This window comes from Nelusetta ayraudi, unplaced genomic scaffold, assembly GCF_046127955.1.
Source record: "Nelusetta ayraudi isolate G7.1 ecotype Tasmania unplaced genomic scaffold, CSIRO-AGI_Nayr_v1 ptg000006l, whole genome shotgun sequence".
Taxonomy (NCBI): domain Eukaryota; kingdom Metazoa; phylum Chordata; class Actinopteri; order Tetraodontiformes; family Monacanthidae; genus Nelusetta; species Nelusetta ayraudi.
In genome coordinates this window covers 5,217,638-5,235,501 of record NW_027466056.1, presented here as the reverse complement: position 1 = coordinate 5,235,501, position 17,864 = coordinate 5,217,638, and the positions used below count along the sequence as shown (strand labels likewise).

Genomic DNA, 17,864 nt, shown 5'->3' with positions numbered 1-17,864 from the left:
TGGCCTACAAAATACTAGATTACCATGGGCGACATGGTGGTGCAGTGCTTAGCACTGCCGCCTCATGGCAGTCAGGTCATGGGTTCAATTCTCGGCCTATGCGCCTACTAAAATTGTAGACTGCTATGGGCGACACAGTGGTGCAGTGGTTAGAAGAAGAAAGGAGGAGAAGGAGAAAAAGGAGAAGAGGAAGAAAAAGGAAAAGAAGGGAAAAGAGGAGGAGGAGGAGAAAGAAAAAGAAGGAAGAAGAGAAGATGGAAGAACAAAAAGAGAAAGGAAAAAGAAGCGGAAGATGAGGAGAACTGCAGGAGAAGAGGAAGGAAGAAGGAGTTTTGCCCTATGACAGCAGAAGTGGTGCTATAATAGAAATCTTCCATATCCTTTGCTACAATAGACCAACAAAAACAAATCCGTCTTTTTATGTGCTACTGCAGTCGGCAAAGTCTTTGAATAGAAAATCCTTTATTATCAGAATCGATACAGCATTCAAATAAAACTCTGAACAGGTTCATTCGCACGCTAAAAACAGACACTCCCTTTTGATAAAACATCAAATCGTGGCAAAGAAAAGGAAAGAAAAAAGTATAAGGCAAGTTCTTTACAAAAAACTGTGATCCATACATAAATATGACAAATTAAAAAGGCACAAGGTATATATTTTATATATATATATGTATGTATATAAATATATATATATATATATATATATATATATATATATATATATATATATATATATATATATATATATATATATATATATTGATAGAGATGTATTCATATGTATAAAAGAAGACCATGCAGGCACATTAGGATGGAATGGGGAGGGGCTTGGCCTCGTAGAATTGGCCTGGAGACGACTTCCTGTTTCCGTTGAGTGACACTGCAATTGTGTCATTTTGCGGTAAATTCATTTTCCAGTTGAAAAGAGACGTAAAATAGGCCTGCGGGTGGAGGCGGGGGAGGTTAAATCAATTCGAGTTTCGTCGCTTGACCACAAGGGGGCGGCAGAGGGTCATGAAACTAGACTCGATCCTATGAGAGCGGGAAGAGGACGGATCTCTACGCACAGCAAAGAAAAGAAAAGAAAATGTAAAAAATAAAAAAATGTAAAAATTGTCAGAGGGGCAGGAAGCGGAAGATTGAAGTGAGCGTGATTCCAGTTTAGAGTCCAGACGGAATCCAGCATGTTGGCACGTGTGTTCTCGGAGGAAGGCCAGCTTCTCCTGCTCACAGCATGAACGACTGAGTGTGTTTGAAATCCTGGGGCTGCGGACGACAAACACGACACAACCACGCCGTTATTACACAACGAAAAACACCGCGCACGCTCGTGCCCGAGCTGCCGAGAAGAGAGCGATGGAGAAGAAGGAAGAAGAAGAAGAAGAAGAAGAAGAAGAAGAAGAAGAAGAAGAAGAAGAAGAAGAAGAGGGGGAGAAGGAGAAAAAAAAGAATTGGAGGACAACTGCAGAAGATGAAGGAGAGGAAAAAAAAAATACTTGCTTCTTGGGGCGGAGGGATGTAGTTGACATTGGACCTGAAAGACAAAGACATCGGACAGTTTGACACAGTTACAAAATAAAGAAATAAATAACTAAGAAAAGCCACCGGGGGCGGACAGCTGTATCCTGAGTCATATCTGGCCCCGGCATGAATAATGCACATCATACAGTACATGGCAACCCCTCCCAACAGGCAACCGTGACTGGAGCCCTCCGTGACCGGGAGAGGCTGGAGAGGAGCCTGGGAGTGAGTGAGTGAGTGAGTGAGTGTGCGTGTGCGTGTGCGTTTGAGGGGGGAGGGGAGGAGGGAGAGGAAAGTGGAGTTCAGTGTTTGTCACATTTTATTAGGCGCACCTAGCTTCCCTCCCTGGCTAGAGCTAATGCACGGAAAGACACAAAACACAGAATGCAACTTTAGCAGATTGAAGAAGAAGAAGAAAAGAAGAAGGAAGGAGAGGAAGAGGAGGAGGAGAAGGAAGAGAAGAGAGGAGGAAAAAGAAGAATGAAGAGGAAGAGACCTGCAGAAGAGTAAAATAAAGAAGAGGAGAAAGAAGGAAGAAAAAGAAGAAGGAAGAAGAAACAAGGGGGTAATAAGATGATTGGTGAAAGCAAGATTTCATGTTTGGCGAACTTAAAAATAATAATAATAATAACCTGCACAGGTTTGCCCGGCGTGAATTGTTTCTGACTGTTGCATCAAATCAAAGTTGCGCTAATCACTAAACCGCGCGGTAAAAACACGACGAATCCCGAGGTAAAAAAAAAAAAATCACCTTCTGTTTCAATCTCTTCTCTCACGCATGTGATGTGATGTGATTTGTTGTTGACGGCAATTTGTTAGTGGTTGTAAATAAGCTACAAAAAAAAAAAAAAAAGACAACAGAAAAAAAAAAGAGACTGCGTGCATGATTGTGGAAGAGTGTCAGAGAGTATTTAAGAGCACAGCGCCAGATTTCTGTCTCGGGGGGGGGGGCGCTGGGAATTACGTCCGGCTGGATGGACGGGTGAAGGTGTGCGACGCTGCCTTTCATGGAACGGCGGGGGAGGCCGCGGCTGTCAGGACCACTCGACGACCGGAGAGAGTGGGCCGCCTCCTGACAGCTAACGCTAAGGCTACGGCCGCATGATGAGACCTGCCAGGTTTCGAGTTCAGGAAGTCGTCGTGATTGTAAAAGTGAGCGCGGCATCCTGGTTGGCCAAACAGCCAGGAGCATTCCGGAAATCTCAATAGCTGCACTTCCGTTACCCCTAGAATTGCACAAAACCTACACACTGCGTTAATTAACTGGTAATGGGAAAAACCTAAACTTGGGAAAAAAAAAAACTCTTAAATATCGCTAAAAGGTTTCTACGCTGTCATGAGGTGTTTTTTCCTGAGTGTCACGTTATCACGTGAAAACTATTAAGTTTTTACGAGATCATTTTCACGTTATAACATGAAACCATCACGTTATTTCATGAAAGCTTTGTTTTTTACGTGATACTCTTCACGAAATAGCGTGACAGTTTCCCATTTTTACGTGATCATTTTCACGCTTTCATGTGAAAAGTTTTGCGTTTTTACGTGATCATTTTCACATCGTTTCATAACAAATCTAAACGAAACGAAACAAGGCAAAAAAAAAAAAAAAAAAAAGGCAGTGTGTCTCGTTTGCATGATTCCATTAAACTTAACTATAACTTGGTTTGAGGCATGGTGAATTTATTGAGCACCATTGATGAAATTAATATAATAATACTAATAATCAATCATTTTCACGCAATTGTGTCGTAGTTTCACGTTTTTTGTGATCATTCTCACATAATAACATGATAGTTTCATGTTATAACGTGATACTGAGACCTGTTTTTTTTTTTTTCTAGTGTGGCAACAATGCCCTGTCATATTTTTCAGACATATCGATATAGAGGTACGTTGCAAAAGTGTCATGGAAACACTTTATCCGCATTTACACATCACTTGATGTGACATAGGGGGTCACGTTGACTTCAAGTGAAAAAGGAGCGTTATGTTTGGACGGTGGATGAGATGGAGTATAATTTTTTTTACAATTAATCAAAGAGAAAAATATAACAACCATTCTTGACAGCAAACAAACGTAAACAAAAAAAAAGCAAATGTAATTCTCATCAAATCTCGTCCTGCGAGATTTGATGAGAATTACGGCTTATGCACACCACACCATTCAATGGAAACACCGGCAAATTGCAATTGTACTTTGTCGAAATTTGAGAAATATAATTTTTATTTTGCAAAAAAAACTGTCATTTAGCAGCTATTGATACACAGTTGCTGTTTATATTTATTTTCATCCATGTGTTTACCTTGTCATGAGCTAAAGGCCAGATTCTCAGATTTTTTCAATACTACTAATAATAATGATGATAATGACGTGTTGGATTTATATAGCCCATTCTAGGCACTGAAAGCACTCCACATTGAACCCAGTATTCATTCACTCCACATTCACACTGGTGGTGGTGCTAAGCTACGCACAGCTGACAGTGGCGTGGCAGTCAATCTGCACCAAACCTTTCACTCACGTTCGTACGAGGCAATGTGGGTTAAGTGTCTTGCCCAAAGGCATGGCGACAGACTGGGATGGAGCGGGAATTGAACCCCCAATCTTTAAGTCATTGGACAACCTGCTCGTGGAGTGCGTTAGCCTAGTAGCCCAGTAGCCCAGGGGTCACACTCAAATAAATACACAGTGGGCCAAAATTTAAAACTTGGACAAAGTCTCGGGCCAACATTGATATTCTTGAAAAAAAAAAAAAAAAAATCTTCCTCGAATGTGGAATACTATACAATAAATAGCTTAATATTGCACACATGTAAAATAGAATTGGTACGAATTAAAATAAATGAAATGTGTATTTTTTATTTGCAGCCTTCTGATTTAAATTTCAACAGACACCTTTTTTCCATTGGCTGATAATAAATGTAAAAATAAAATAACAATAAACCAATGAAGTCACAATAATATCCTTCAATGAATGATTGATAGCGCCAAAACACCAGCGCCAAAATACCAGCAGAGCGTTCTGGGATTTGTAATATTAGCGATACATGTGGTGTATAATAGCGGCGGGCCAGCAGCTCTAGTAGTGATTTTGTATTGGCCTCACAGGGCCTAATATAATGACACTGTGGGCCTAATTTTGCCCGTGGGCAAGAGTTTTTGGTACCTATGGCTGAACTCCTCAACTACAGTTTTATTTTTGCGCTAAACGCAGCGCAATTTAGTGTAACACTCACGTGTCCTCGGTTCTGTGAAGGGTTTGGCTGCTGATGTGGGCGCCGCCGGGACACTGGGAGATCCAAAACGACCTGTAGGGGTCAGTGTGTTGGGTCAACGGCTTTCCGATTTGCGTTGTGGGCCACTGCACACCATGCTCTCGCGTGTGGGATGGAATCAAAAGTCGAATATATATATATATATATATATTTTTTTTTGTCTTGCTTTGTTATTTTGTCCCTCCACCCGGATTTATCGTGTTTGGCTTTCGCTTGAGTTGAGTTAGCAGGCTCTAAGCTAAGTGAAAGTAGGTCGCCGTGGATTGTTTGTAAGCCTCGGAAAAGCCGGTAAGTCAACAACACCGGCAAAAAACTATAAAGTGAGAGCTTTTCAGGCCTTTCAAAGTAAGAGCCTTCGAAGACGTCCGAATGTTACCAATTTCCGAAAAGCTACTCTGGGTTTGAGGTGGTGGGGGTTTTGAGCTCGTCACAGCAAAGCGGAAATATCAAACTGCCATATCAGTTACATCATCGCCCCGAGAAGCCACTCTTGGAAGGACAAAACGCACACATACAGAGAAAAACCCAAACTGCACAAAATCGGGGTGATGAGGTGGAATAAAAACTCCACCAATTTCAAACAAGCAAACTCTTTGGTTGCACCTCTTGCCTGTAGGGGGCGACGCTGTGCGGCCATGCTGCCAATCACAGGGCAAATTGCATGCAAAGCATCAATTAAAGGAATAATGCGTCTGGTTAGAAGGTTGTAGAGCTGCAAGGTTGAGGGCAGCGCAGTGGTTTTTTTTGTAACTGTGATATTTTGCATCGTGGTGACACTTTGTGAGCGCTTTGTAAGGATTTTAAGGCCGGTAGATCGAGTCGTTGCTGTTAGGAGCGTCTCCGGCTAAAACCACCAAGCAGCGCTTTTCCCATTTATCTCCCCCTCCCCTCCCCTCGGAAAGATGAAAAAGGGAGAAAAAAAAAAAAAGCACAACTAAATCCCAGATCTGCATTCTTCATCCTCCCGTGAACTCACTGTGCCCAACTATCGGTGCATCAGATAACATGTCACATTGCCTCCCAGTCTCGGCGGCCGACGAGGAGCCCCTCCCCTCTCCTCCCCGTGCCCGCCTCCACTCCTCCCCCCCCGCGCTATAAATAGGAAGTTGACACTGACAGCTCCAGTTAGCTCAGCGGGATAAGCATCAGACTTTAACCCAGACAAAGAGCTTCTTCCGCATCGCGGCGATGCTCCGTCTTGATGAGTCGGTCATAAAAAATAAAAAAAAACCACACACAAAAAAGAACATAAAGTCACCGGGAGAATTGTTTTTTTTTTTCTTCAAGAAGTGGAGCACTACCTTCCCTCCCCACTTTTCTGTGTGTGTGTGTGTGTGTGTGTGTGTGTGTGTGTGTGTGTGTGTGTTGACAACACCCACAATCCAACACCCCCACCCGATATCGAAATAATCCATTCCAAATTACCAATCAGTTTAATTTGCCGGCAATCGCAGCGCCGCTCGCCCGACGTTCCTCCCGCTAGCCGATTAGCTGCTGCTAATTAATCCGTAATTAAGTCGGTGGCGGCTCGCTGATTATTCCTTGTCCGTTTTTTTTTTCGTTTTTTTTCGGAGATCCGTCTCACGCAACGGACGAGAACTTTTTGGAAGAAGAATAAATAGAGATAAAGAAAGATGGAAAAAAAAAGTACGAAGTTTCTAGGGATGCACCGATACCACTTTTTTACAGACAGAGTAGAGCGCGAGTACTTGCATTTTCGGTACTCACCGATATTGAGTACGTCATAAGGTCATTACGCATTATAGAATTATTTAGATTCTTCCCCCCCCCCACATATATTTTGTTATTTGAACAACATTTCTCAGCAGTACAAAGGCAAATTTCACAAAATTTTCTGGGTACAAGTAGAGTATTAGAGCATCCCTAGTGGTTACTTAAAACCACCTAAAACTTTCCCCACCCCCCTTTCTTTATGCCCCCTTCCCCCACTCTCCCCGCCCCCCCTTGGCTTTTACAGCTGTTGGCGCCCCTCTTTGGTGGAGTTGGGCGACGCGCGACAACAGCTGCCGCCGACTCAGCAGGCGGACATGCAGCCCTCCACCCAAACAACAGAGGGAGAAAAAACAACACCGCACACGCACGCACGCACGCACGCACGCACGCGCGCACTCACACACACACACACACACACCCTCAGTCACTCTCTCAGTCACAGTGTATTAGCCTGGTTTTTCTTTTTGGTGCACGTTCGATGTTAATGCAATCACGAAGCTCTTACCTTCCTCTGTGTCCTGCTGACGGACGGGTGCATTCAACGAGGAGGAGGAGGAGGACGAGGAGGAGGAACAGAAAGAAGAAGAAGAAGAACTCAGTCAAAAATTACTTCGCTTTTAAAAAAAAAAAAAAAAAAAAAAACAGTTGAATTTTACGTTCATCTGTGGAGGGAAAAGAACAAGAAAAAGGCAACTCACGGCTGAAGAAGCCGTTGCGATGCAGCAGGAAGCCGCCACAGCTGCACACCGCCACCACCAGGGCGACCACAACCACCCCCGCCACCACCGCCAACACGTTGACGTCCTCTGGAGGGGGAGCGGAGACGAAGCAGAAGAAGCAGAAGGAGAAGAAGGAGAAGAAGGACGGAGACGTTGCGGTGAGCAAAAAAAAAAAAAACCTTGGGAAACAAACCACCAACGGCGTAAAATAGGACAGCTACGTTTTTAAATGCCCCCCTTCCACTCTGCTGCCCATAATTTATTAACCGCGCGAAGAGGTTTGCTTGCATTAATCCAGAGGACGTTATATTATTCAACAGCAAAAAAAACCAAAGACCTTTCCAAACAAAGCATCATCGGCGTCGTTTCATTTTTATTTTTTTGTTGGAAGGTGAAGCTTTGGACCCCCCTCCCCCTCCCCCAAAATAGAAAAAGCTCTTCAAATTCATATTTGAAAGATAAATAAATAAATAAATAAGTAAATCAAGGAGATGCGAAGCTGTGGAGCAGAGGTGGGCAAACCTTTTTTGACTGGTGCGGCTACTGTGGGTTTTGAAATTTGACAGAGGAGGCTGGAGCAGGAGTTTTTTGGTGACCCACCCCATAGGAGGAAAAAGTATATCGTGGGACATGGAGAAAACACGTGCTTAAAAGTCAATTGAAAATGAACAAAAGTAAAGTTACAACAAAATCGGTGTCTTTGAAGCCCCACGGTATTCAGCTCTTTAAGGAATTACTCTTAAAACACTGAAAAAAAGGATGAAATACAGCTATTTCATGACTATTAATATAATTTCTTCAAGTTTGGCGGTGCTGGATTAGCTTAACTAATGGGCCGCATATGGCCACCGGGCCGTAGTTTGCCCATGCCTGGTGTGGAGGGAGGAAAAATGCAACAAACCAAAATAACACATCAACACACAAACAACACAAAAACTGCACCTATCGTCATGTGCTTGCCCTCGCACATCTGTGGCTGTCCCACGCCGTTGGACGCCAGGCAGCTGTAGTGCCCGCTGTCCTCTTTGGACACGGCCTTGAACTCCTGGACAGAGATGGGGGGCGGGGGGGAAATTCTTTGTCTACTCCTGTGCAAAAACGCAGCCAAAACAGTGGTAACACACAGACACAGACAGACACACAGGCACAGACGCACCAGCACTCCCGTGTGGGAGTCGAGCAGGAAGGTGGCGTTGGGCTGGCGGGACGGCCTTATGGGCTGGCTGTCCTTGAACCAGGAGTAGGTGGCGGGCGGGATGCTCTGATGGTCTCTACAGCGCAGCTGCACCAGGGAGCCTGTCACGGCCGCGCTGGGGATCTCGCAGGAGGGCTTGTGGGGGGGGACTAAAGGGGGGAGGGGTCGGAGAAGGGGACAGGATTAATTGAGGCGATTTCTCCAGCGACTTGAGTCTGGATTTTAGACTTTATTCTATACCAGTATCGGGTATCGGTGCCGATAGCGGGGGTTGGCTCTACTCGAACTCGTAAAATACATGCTGATACCACGACACCGATATCAGTTGTCTGTGCATGAATAGTAGTAGTAGCAGTAGTTTTAAGTAACTACTAGGGATGCACTGATACCAGGATTGAGCGCTCTACTCGTACCCAGAAAATGTGTGCCAGTAGCACAACACTGATAACAGTTGCATATGCATGTATCGTGTGACGATATTGTAAAATTTGTGTTTTTACTGCAGTGAAACTTGTGAGTCGCCCCATGTCTAGAAAAACATGCTAAGGAACGTTGGTCAGATAATAGAACATCTATAGGAATAAATGAAAGTAATTCTATAATGTGTAATGGCCTTATTAGGCCCTCAGTATCGCTATCGCTAAGCACCAACATGCAAGTATTCTCCTCACTCACACAAAAAAGTGGTATTGGTGCATCTTTGCTTTATTTCAAATTTTCCTATTATGCAAAAACAACTTATTTTCGCAGACCAGGTAACTTCAATGAAAAGATAAAAATGAGCAAGTAAAAAGTAAAAGCAAAAAGACACACCCAGAACTTTGAGCGTGACGTTGGCCTCGCCCAGCACCACCGAGTCCAGCGAGGCGCTGATCTCGCAGCGGTAGTCGCCGGCGTCCTCCTGAGTCACCCTTTGCAGAGTCACCGTGGCCCCATCGATGGTGGCCCGGCCCTCAAACGGAGCTGAGAGGGGAGAAGCACGGGGGAAATGTCAGCAGTGGCCGCGGGTGGAAAGAAGTTGCACAACGGGTTTTTTCGTCAGTGATTCGGAGCTGAAGTAACAAAAGACGTGACCGAACACTAGCTGCTTTTCCATTACCCCTAGAATTATGCAAAAGCTTAATATCACAATGAAAAACTGGTCATGGAAACACCTAAACTTTGAAAAACCTCTCAAATATTGAGAGGTATATACAGTATATATGAGGTGGTTTTTCAGACGTATCTATATCGAGATATGGCAAAAGTGTCATGGAAACACTCTGTTCGCATTTACACGTCAGTGGACCTGACGAATGGGGTCCCGTGAAAATTGCACGTTATGTTTGGACGGAGTAGGAGATGGAATATTTTTTATATATAACAACCATTCTTGACTGCAAACAAACGTAAACAAACAAAAGCAAATGTAATTCTCGTAAAATCTCGTATTACAGTTTATGAGCTTCACACCAATCAATGGAAACGCCTGCAAATCGCAATTGTAATTTGTCGAAATCTTCGTCATGGAAATGCAGCTACTGAGGCACGACGGTCACAGAAAATGTGCACGAGGTGACGGTTTCGTGCTCGGTGGCCGGTTGCGGTGCTGCGGCTACATTTTGGGGAAAAAAAGTCCATAGTTCCAGGAACCTCACAAGTTCCCATTGAGCGTTAATCACTTGGAGGAGAGAGTTAGATGGAGCCGAGTTCCTGGATAAAGGTCGTGCTGACCTTGCACGGGCAAACATCGCAGAGTGTCGGTGAACGGTGAGAAAATGGCAAGCGGGGCGGTGGAGTGGCGATTAAAGATCTCCCATCGCGCAGTTGGAGCCCAAGAAGAATTTCATCACTAGCGAGCGAGCTAACGAGCTAATCCCTCATTAGCTCCAGTTCGAGGCTTTTGAAATAAAAAATCGCAGCGTTGTTTGTGTGTTGGGCGAATGGATGGGACGGGGATTCGTATCAACGATTCTTAGCAGCCAAGGCCGCCTTAATCCAGTCGAGGCGGGAGGGGGGGGGGGGGGGGGGCTGGAGACAGCAGTGGAAATAAATAAATAAATAAATAAATAAATAATCGAAACATCAGGGTGTGGCTGCATCTGGGTGAAAGGTAGTTGATGATTTATTAACTGTTTCCTCTATCAAGTCCCCCCGACCCTGGACACTGAAGATGCGACCAACCTTTGAATTGGCCATGGAAGTAGACGAAGGAGACATCCTTGCCCCTCTTTTTCCACTCGATGCGCGGCTCCTGGTCCACCTCTGTTTGGAATATGCACGACAGCACAGCGTCTGGGGAGGGTGGGGGGAGGAGATAAAAAAAACAAAAAAAAAACGAGGGCTAAAATGTGAGAGCAGTGAGATATTTACAGCTTGAGCGCCACTGCCGTTTTTAACCTCTGGCGTCTATTTATAGCAGCTGTGATCAACAGTCTTGAATATTGAAAGAGAAGAAGAAGAAGAAGAAGAAGAAGAAGAAGAAGAAAAGGTGAATAATAATAATAAGATGATGATGAAGAAGGAGGAGGGGCCTCACCTGAGTACTCGTGCACCTCCACCTTGTTTCTGTTGGTCGTCACGGTGACAGCAGCAGAGAGGGAACCTGGCAGGGAGAGGAGGGGGAGGGGGGGGAAGAAGAGGAGGAGGGTGAGAGCGCAATATCACTCATCATCCATTAGGGGGCAAGGTGAAGCGGTCGAGGTGCAGCTGCGGGAGGAGAATTCTTAATGGGCGTCGCCGGTTTCCCTCTCCTGAGCCCGGCGGATCGGCTCAGAGCCTCCTCCTCCTCCTCCTCCTCCTCCTCCTTCTCCTCGTCCTCCTCCTCCGGGGGAGATTAGCCCCACCGCTAATCCCCACCCCACCCCTCCGGTGGCGAGGTGAAGGGGGCATGGCGCCCGCCGTATGTTTGTTTAAGAGCAGGATGGGACAAGGTCAGAGGGAGTCTCGCGAGCGCCTGAATTAACCCAGACAGGCGGTCGGCCTTTTGGCCTGGCCTGCGGTGGCCCGAGCCAAAGCAGGAAGGGGAAGAGGAAGTGGGGGGGGGCTTTCCTTTCGCCTGATTGGTTTACGTAGTGGATTAGCAACTGTTTGCCCGGTCCTGTTGTTAACTACAGGTGAAGGTCAGCTGCTGACAGCGAGCAAACAAATTAGGAAAACGAGGGATGGGGTGGGGCATCGAGATTTCTTAAAACAACTAATAAATGATAATCGGCACTCAGGAGGACTGTCTGAACACTAGGGGGCGCCAGACCAGAGACGCCAGGGGAAACTGCTCACTAGCGCAAACCTTTTGACCGGTGGAGCCACAATGGGTTCTAAAATGTGACAGAGGCCGGAGCAGCAGCAGATGGATGGAGCGTTTTGGTGACACACCTCATTGGAGGAAAAAATATATCATGGGATGTGTGTAGAAAACGGTGATTTCATGTCTATTTAAAACAAAAGCGTGACAACAAAATCAGTGTCTTTCAAGCCCCACGGTGTTTAGCTCTTTATTACAATCCTTCTTAAAACACTGAAAAATGGACAAAATACACGTATTTTATGACTTACCACTTTATGAATCACCCATTGATCATTTTTTCAAGTTCGTTGGGCTGGATTACAAAGCTTACCGGGCCACATATGGTCCCCGGGCCGTAATTTGCCCATGCCTGCGCTAGCGCTTCAAGGGTTCTCGCGATTGGAGCCACTTCCTGCCATTGTGTCTCTGAACGCCTCATTCTCCAACCACATTCGAGTCACCCAGAGTGTGGCGCAGCATCCTGTGCGTTCGTAACTTCCTGTCCGGGAGCTCCATTGTTACTGGATCACTTGGAAACAAAGGCGGCAGGAAGTGAGGGACCGCCCGAGCAGGAAGTAGCGACTTTCTTTGTTTTCTTCATCCCCATAAAAGGTAGACGCTCCTGACTTTTTTCAGCCCTCTTCAATATAAATAAACAAACACGCTATACAATAATAATGCCGCCGTGCCGGCTCACGTGCGCGCTCGCAGCTTCTTTTCCTGGTAGTTCAACTTTACACCCGCTTGGCAGGGGCTTTGGGGCTAAGTCAATTAAAATGGCAAACGCCACTCCTCCCCACCCCCGCCAGCTCCCCCTAGTGTTGATGCGTCATCCGGGGCGGGGGAGGGAGGGTGGATGAACACGACGAGGGTGAGCGAGATACAATCAGATTAAAAAAAGAAAAAAAAAAGAAAAGAAAATGGAAGGGGAAGAGGAGCGAGAGGAGCGACAAAGGAGATGCGAGCCGCCCTAAGAATAGAACACAAATGAAATGGAGTGGCGGAGGGCAAGGTGGCAGCGGCGGTTGGAGTGGGGGCTTGGGGGGGGGGGGTCCGGCCCACGGCTGCATGAATAAAAGAGCGTGAGAGATTGGAAGGTAGGAGAGGGAGTTCCTTCTCCCAGACAGCGAAAGCCGCTGTCACTTTGTGCGAGAGCGGCTCCTGAAGGCCGTCGACAACACGGACGCATTAAAGAATATAAGAAGCAAGGGGGCGGGGGGGAACTCGCCACACGCAGGCCACCTGACGGCAAACACAGACAAATAAAGATGCAAAGATGTTACATGCTTGCACCGAACAAAAAAAAAATAAGTCAAGAAAAAAATAAGTTAATCTATCGATGAAGACAAAGTGAATGTCTTCAGTCAAACACGTGGTGCTGCCCAGATTGCTTTGACAAAAGGGCGTTGGGTGGGAAAACGTTGGTGCTCTTAAACACAAGCTCTGAGTTCTGGGGCGAAAACTTTTACTGAGATTGTTTGCTTTTTGTGTATTCAAAGTGTTTTGTTGCGTGGATGGCAAACCAGAGCTTTAGTAAAGCTAGGCTACTTTAGCGCTAGCAACAAGAGGTGCAGATCTTGATGTCAACGTCAACGTTGTATCGGGTATCTGTACCGATATCGGGGTTGAGTACTCGCAAAATATGGCCCGATGCCACGACGACGATAGCAATTAGTACATGCAAGCGTATGATTTTGATATGATATGAATTTTGTTAAATTTGTGTTTGTACCGCTGTGAAACTTGTGACCGCCGCCCCATGTTCCAGGTAAATATTTTGAGGAATGTCGTTCTAATAACAGAACATACTCTACTGGGATCAGTGAACACTGAAATACAAGTACTTGTACTGTACTAGTTCTGTGGTATCGAGGTAGCATAGCAGAATCTGCAGTCTTTGCTGCGATGCTTCGCTAAACGCCGTACTCGTGAAAATCCGCGAGGAAAGCTTTTTGATTTCCAAGCAAAGAGCCGAACCGCATTTGGACACACAAAAATTCTGCTCTGTGGCAGGATCACTTGAGGAACTTTCAAAGAGCCGGCGTTTAGCCCGCCGTCGTAAATTAGCAAAAAGTCCTCCGCCGAGAGAGAGCGGAAGAGAGAGAGAGGTAGAGAGAGAGCGGGAGAGAGGGAGAGAGAGGGGGGGGGGAGAGAGAGAGAGAGAGAGAGCGAGGCGGGCGGCCTCTCTCCAGGGAACTCTGCACTCTCCCTGGCACAGTTGGCTTTCAGCTCCAACTCTGACTGTGAATTAAAAACGCTCATTTTTGAAACTCACTTTAATTTTTTTTGCCTGACACGAGACAAAATGGACCAGAAACCTGCCCCCCCACCCCCACCCCCCCCCACCGGGGCCTGACAACCAGACTTCGGAGCACCTGACAATCTGAGTGCCAACAAAACAAAACCAAAAAAAACCGACTAAAACCAAAACACAAAAAGAAGAACTGCCACTGAGGAAGCGTTAAAAATATCGCTTGTTTACCGCCGGGCTGCTTTTTCTGCTGGTGCTTCACAGCGGCGGGTCTCTGATGGTCCTCCAACATAAAAGGCGTCAACGCTGACAAGCCCGCAAACACACACACACCCTAGCACGCACACGCACACACACACAGTCGTCTCGTGCATGGCATTAACATCAAGCAAACACTGCGGCAGCTGAGCGAAAAATAGAAAGATGGCACACACACACACACACACACACTCACACACGCACGCACGCACACACGCACGCACGCACGCACGCACGCACGCACGCAGCTTGGCTTGATCGCAGCTTGGCACGCAGCGCTCCTGCTCATTACGGCCGTCCGGACTGGACTCAGACTCGGGCGGGGCTGGCTGGGTGGTTTGGGTGGGTGTCGCCGAGGTCAGGAAGCACGGCACAGTCGTAATTAAAGGCACTTATTCAAATTAACGGAGGGAACAAATGAAAGAGGGATAGAGGTTGGAAGGACACGTCCTGTCTGGTGGTGGTGACGTGAGCGCGGACGGCGTTCCCGTCTGGACAAAGGGATCCTCTGTGTGCAGAGTGTAACCCTGTGAGCAACAGCTGTCTCGGACAGGCACAGTGTGCGTGTGTGTGGGTGTGCGTGTGTGTATGTGTGGGTGGGTATCGCACACAAAGATCACCCTCTCCCCCCCCCCCCAAAAAAAAAAACAGTTCCTCTCTGGATTGTTTTTTCCTCCTCTGCAAATTGCAAATAAAACACTAGGGATTTGACCTTTACGAGCGTTAGCCGCTAGTTGCTAGCGGGAGTAGCTCCTTGCCAAGGTTCTCGGTCGCTAATGCTAACATGCGCGCAAACACACACACACACACAGTGGGTGAACTCGTGACCTGACAGGTGGCAAATGTGGGGAGAAAGTGTGCTCACACTCGACGTCTCATTGGCCCCAGGACTGCATTTCCACACACGACCAGCAGGGGTCGTGTGTGTTTTCCTCCCCACCACCGCCACTCCCATTTCCTCTATCCTTCATCCTCTTGACAGTGCCAGCCCCCCCGTGACCTCACGCCCACCCTATCTGCCAAATGTTGTTGCCCATAAGTCCGCCCACGCCTGGCCAGTGCCCGGCAGCAGCGACCAGGCTAACGGGCAGAACCCCCCCCCCCCACACACACACACACACACCCAATCCTGGAGAGGAACTTGGGCAAAAACTTCTGGCAGTGGAAAATTATTATTATTATTATTATTATCATCATTATTATTATTAGTGCTTAAATCACATACACTAAAAAATGAACAACCAATAGCAACGATTGCAAAATGCCAATAATTGTACCTCATTGTGTTTTTAAGGTCTGACTCAAATCTTTTCAGCCTAATGGAAACACTTGACATAGTATTTAAAAAAAAGAAGAAAAAAAAGAACCTCAATAAAAAAAAAAACAAGGGTGTTCGCTGGATTAAAACGGAAATCATTTAATTAAAATAAAGCTATAACACTTCCACAATCCGTGCCAAAAATATATTAATAATAAAACTGATTCTAGTGGTTGTTGCGCGGCTACTTACATTGCAGGAGTAGCAGCAGCAGCAGCAGCGCGGGCAGACGCGGCAGGGACGTCCCCTCCATCGTCGTCCACAACTCCGGCCGAGTCTCCTCTCTCCTGGGCGGCGGGCGGAGGCGGATCCCCGAGCCTCAGCTTTCTTCTCGCACTTGTTCGCAACTCCCCGACAATTCATCCAGAATTCCAGCGGGGTTCGGGAGAAAGGGAGCGAGGGAAGGAGGGATGAAGGGAGGGAGGTGGGGAAGCGGCGGCGCTCTTCCGACGAAGAATTTAATGTTGAAGACTAAAAAAAAAAAAAAAAATGTAAAAATTAAAAACAAAAACAAGGCGGACGGACCGGAGAGGGACGCGCCACCGCGGGCATGGGGACGGGAACGGACGGATGCGAGCGAGCGAGCAAGCGAGCGTGCGTGCGTGAGTGAGTGAGTGAGTGCGCGAGTATAGGTGGACGGGTGGGTGGCTCGCGACCACAGACTGTGTCGCTCCGTTCCGCGTGCCACTGTCTGTGTGTGCGCGAGAGCGCGCGCGCGTGTGTATGTGTGTGTGTATGTGTGTGTGTGTGTGTGTGTAGACGAGTGTTACCGCTCTGGTGGCGAGAGACGGAGGGCGGAGTGTTGCGCCGAGCAGAGCCGAGCCGAGCCGAGCGGAGCGGAGCGCCGAGAGCGCAGCGCCGCGTCCAAGACGCGCACTGCAACCGAGGGAGGGGTGAGGGAGCGTGAGGGAGGGTGTGCCAGCTGGGGTTTGGCATCGAGGTGTGCCCCGCCCGCCCCGCCCTCTCCCCCCTCCCCAAAAGAACCAACCCACCTCCCTCCCCAAAAGAACCAACCCAGTCTTTACACAAGTGGGTCACACCCAGAAGAGACGTTTGAAAAACATCCTGGAGTTCAATTTAGTGAAGTACAATAAGCTACTTACCCGACCAGGGCATTTTGACGTTCATATTTAAACTACTTCTTAACGGGCGCAGCCAAACTACGGCCCGGAGGCCACACGCGGCCCGTTAAAGCTTTTCAAATCCGGCCCCGCCGAACTAGAAGAAACCATATTGATAGCAAGTCACAAACTGGCTGTAAGCATCGTGTAGATAACTGTAAACTGTTCACAACGTGTAAATATCTCGCTTTCATAATTTGCCTTCTCTGTGCCATTTTCTGTTGCTGTTAATCAAGCAGCAAATTATCCCCCACGGTGGGACTGATAAAGGTGTTCTATTCTAAAGGCGTCGTACTCCGTCCATCTTGTCAGTGTTCTAAGAGCCATTTCAATAAAGAGCTAAATAACGCAGGGCATCCCAGAGATATTTGGTCGTAATGCACTGTATGAATAAACCTGATTAATGTTTTAGTTTCCCTGTTCTGGCGTTTTCTGCCACAGTGATGATGGTGATGGTGAGGACATCCTGGAGGATAACATAACTCTAAATTACTTTTAAATAGCAGTAGCTGTTAGTACTGGAAAACATGTGACTTTAATTCATTCAATTTTTCAGTGTTTGAGATGTATTGGAACACTTTTTTCACTTTCAATAGACATTAAAACATGTTTTCCACAGAACCCATGATACAAACCCATTGTGGCCCACCAGTCAAAAAGTCTGCCCATCCCTGCTACCGATAAAGGAAGAAAAAACAACAACAAACTTTAGATGGCATCCACTTCTGCTGTTTAGCTTCCCAGGTTACAATACCCTCGAATAATGAATATGGATGGAGCGCTTTCCAGCCAACTGGTACCTTGGAGCTCTTTAAGGCAAACGGTGATGCATGAAAAGAACTTGGGAAAATGATGAGAACAATAATAATGATACGGTACACACCTTGGAGTCACAAATGCAAAAGATTTGCTTTGACGCCGACTAGAAGTTTGTTTTTCCTCTCCGACATCTCGACTCATCAGCTGTGCAAAAATTCCAGACGCTCCACTGGAACGGATTCAACTTTGGCATCGTTTGCAAGCAACGGCAACATTTCCAGAAACTGCACACAAAGGCCACGCATGTTTTGAAGCCTGCATGAACCTTTCGTCCTTATTCAGCTCTTTTTCTTTTTTTTTTTGCAGTTACCTGCGAAAAGACAAACAACTCGGCACACGGATGAATTTGCGGTGCTCTCATTCAGCTGGCAGTTTAAATTAGAA

At 46.7% G+C, this 17,864-nt stretch overlaps 2 protein-coding genes across 4 annotated transcripts in view; both read right to left on the bottom strand.

The window, feature by feature from the left end:
• LOC142882256 (NADH-ubiquinone oxidoreductase 75 kDa subunit, mitochondrial-like) overlaps nucleotides 1-17,864 on the bottom strand; it is a 100,543-nt gene that overhangs the window by 14,117 nt on the left and 68,562 nt on the right. The gene's annotated exons all lie outside the window — the stretch shown is intronic.
• jam2a (junctional adhesion molecule 2a) lies at nucleotides 443-16,427 on the bottom strand. Of its 3 annotated transcripts, none has more exons than XM_076016734.1 (11): nucleotides 15,733-16,427; nucleotides 10,967-11,032; nucleotides 10,612-10,722; nucleotides 9,262-9,411; nucleotides 8,410-8,597; nucleotides 8,196-8,298; nucleotides 7,233-7,340; nucleotides 7,040-7,055; nucleotides 4,762-4,833; nucleotides 1,504-1,537; nucleotides 443-1,269 (listed from the first exon to the last, which is right to left on the bottom strand). In XM_076016734.1, the coding sequence occupies exons 1-11, from the start codon at nucleotides 15,791-15,793 to the stop codon at nucleotides 1,231-1,233; spliced, it is 948 nt and encodes a 315-aa protein (XP_075872849.1). In that variant the 5' UTR covers nucleotides 15,794-16,427; the 3' UTR covers nucleotides 443-1,230. The 3 variants fall into 3 exon arrangements, with proteins under 3 accessions (XP_075872849.1, XP_075872858.1, XP_075872867.1); XM_076016743.1 differs by having other exon boundaries at nucleotides 7,040-7,052; XM_076016752.1 differs by lacking the exon at nucleotides 4,762-4,833 and having other exon boundaries at nucleotides 7,040-7,052; nucleotides 15,733-16,425.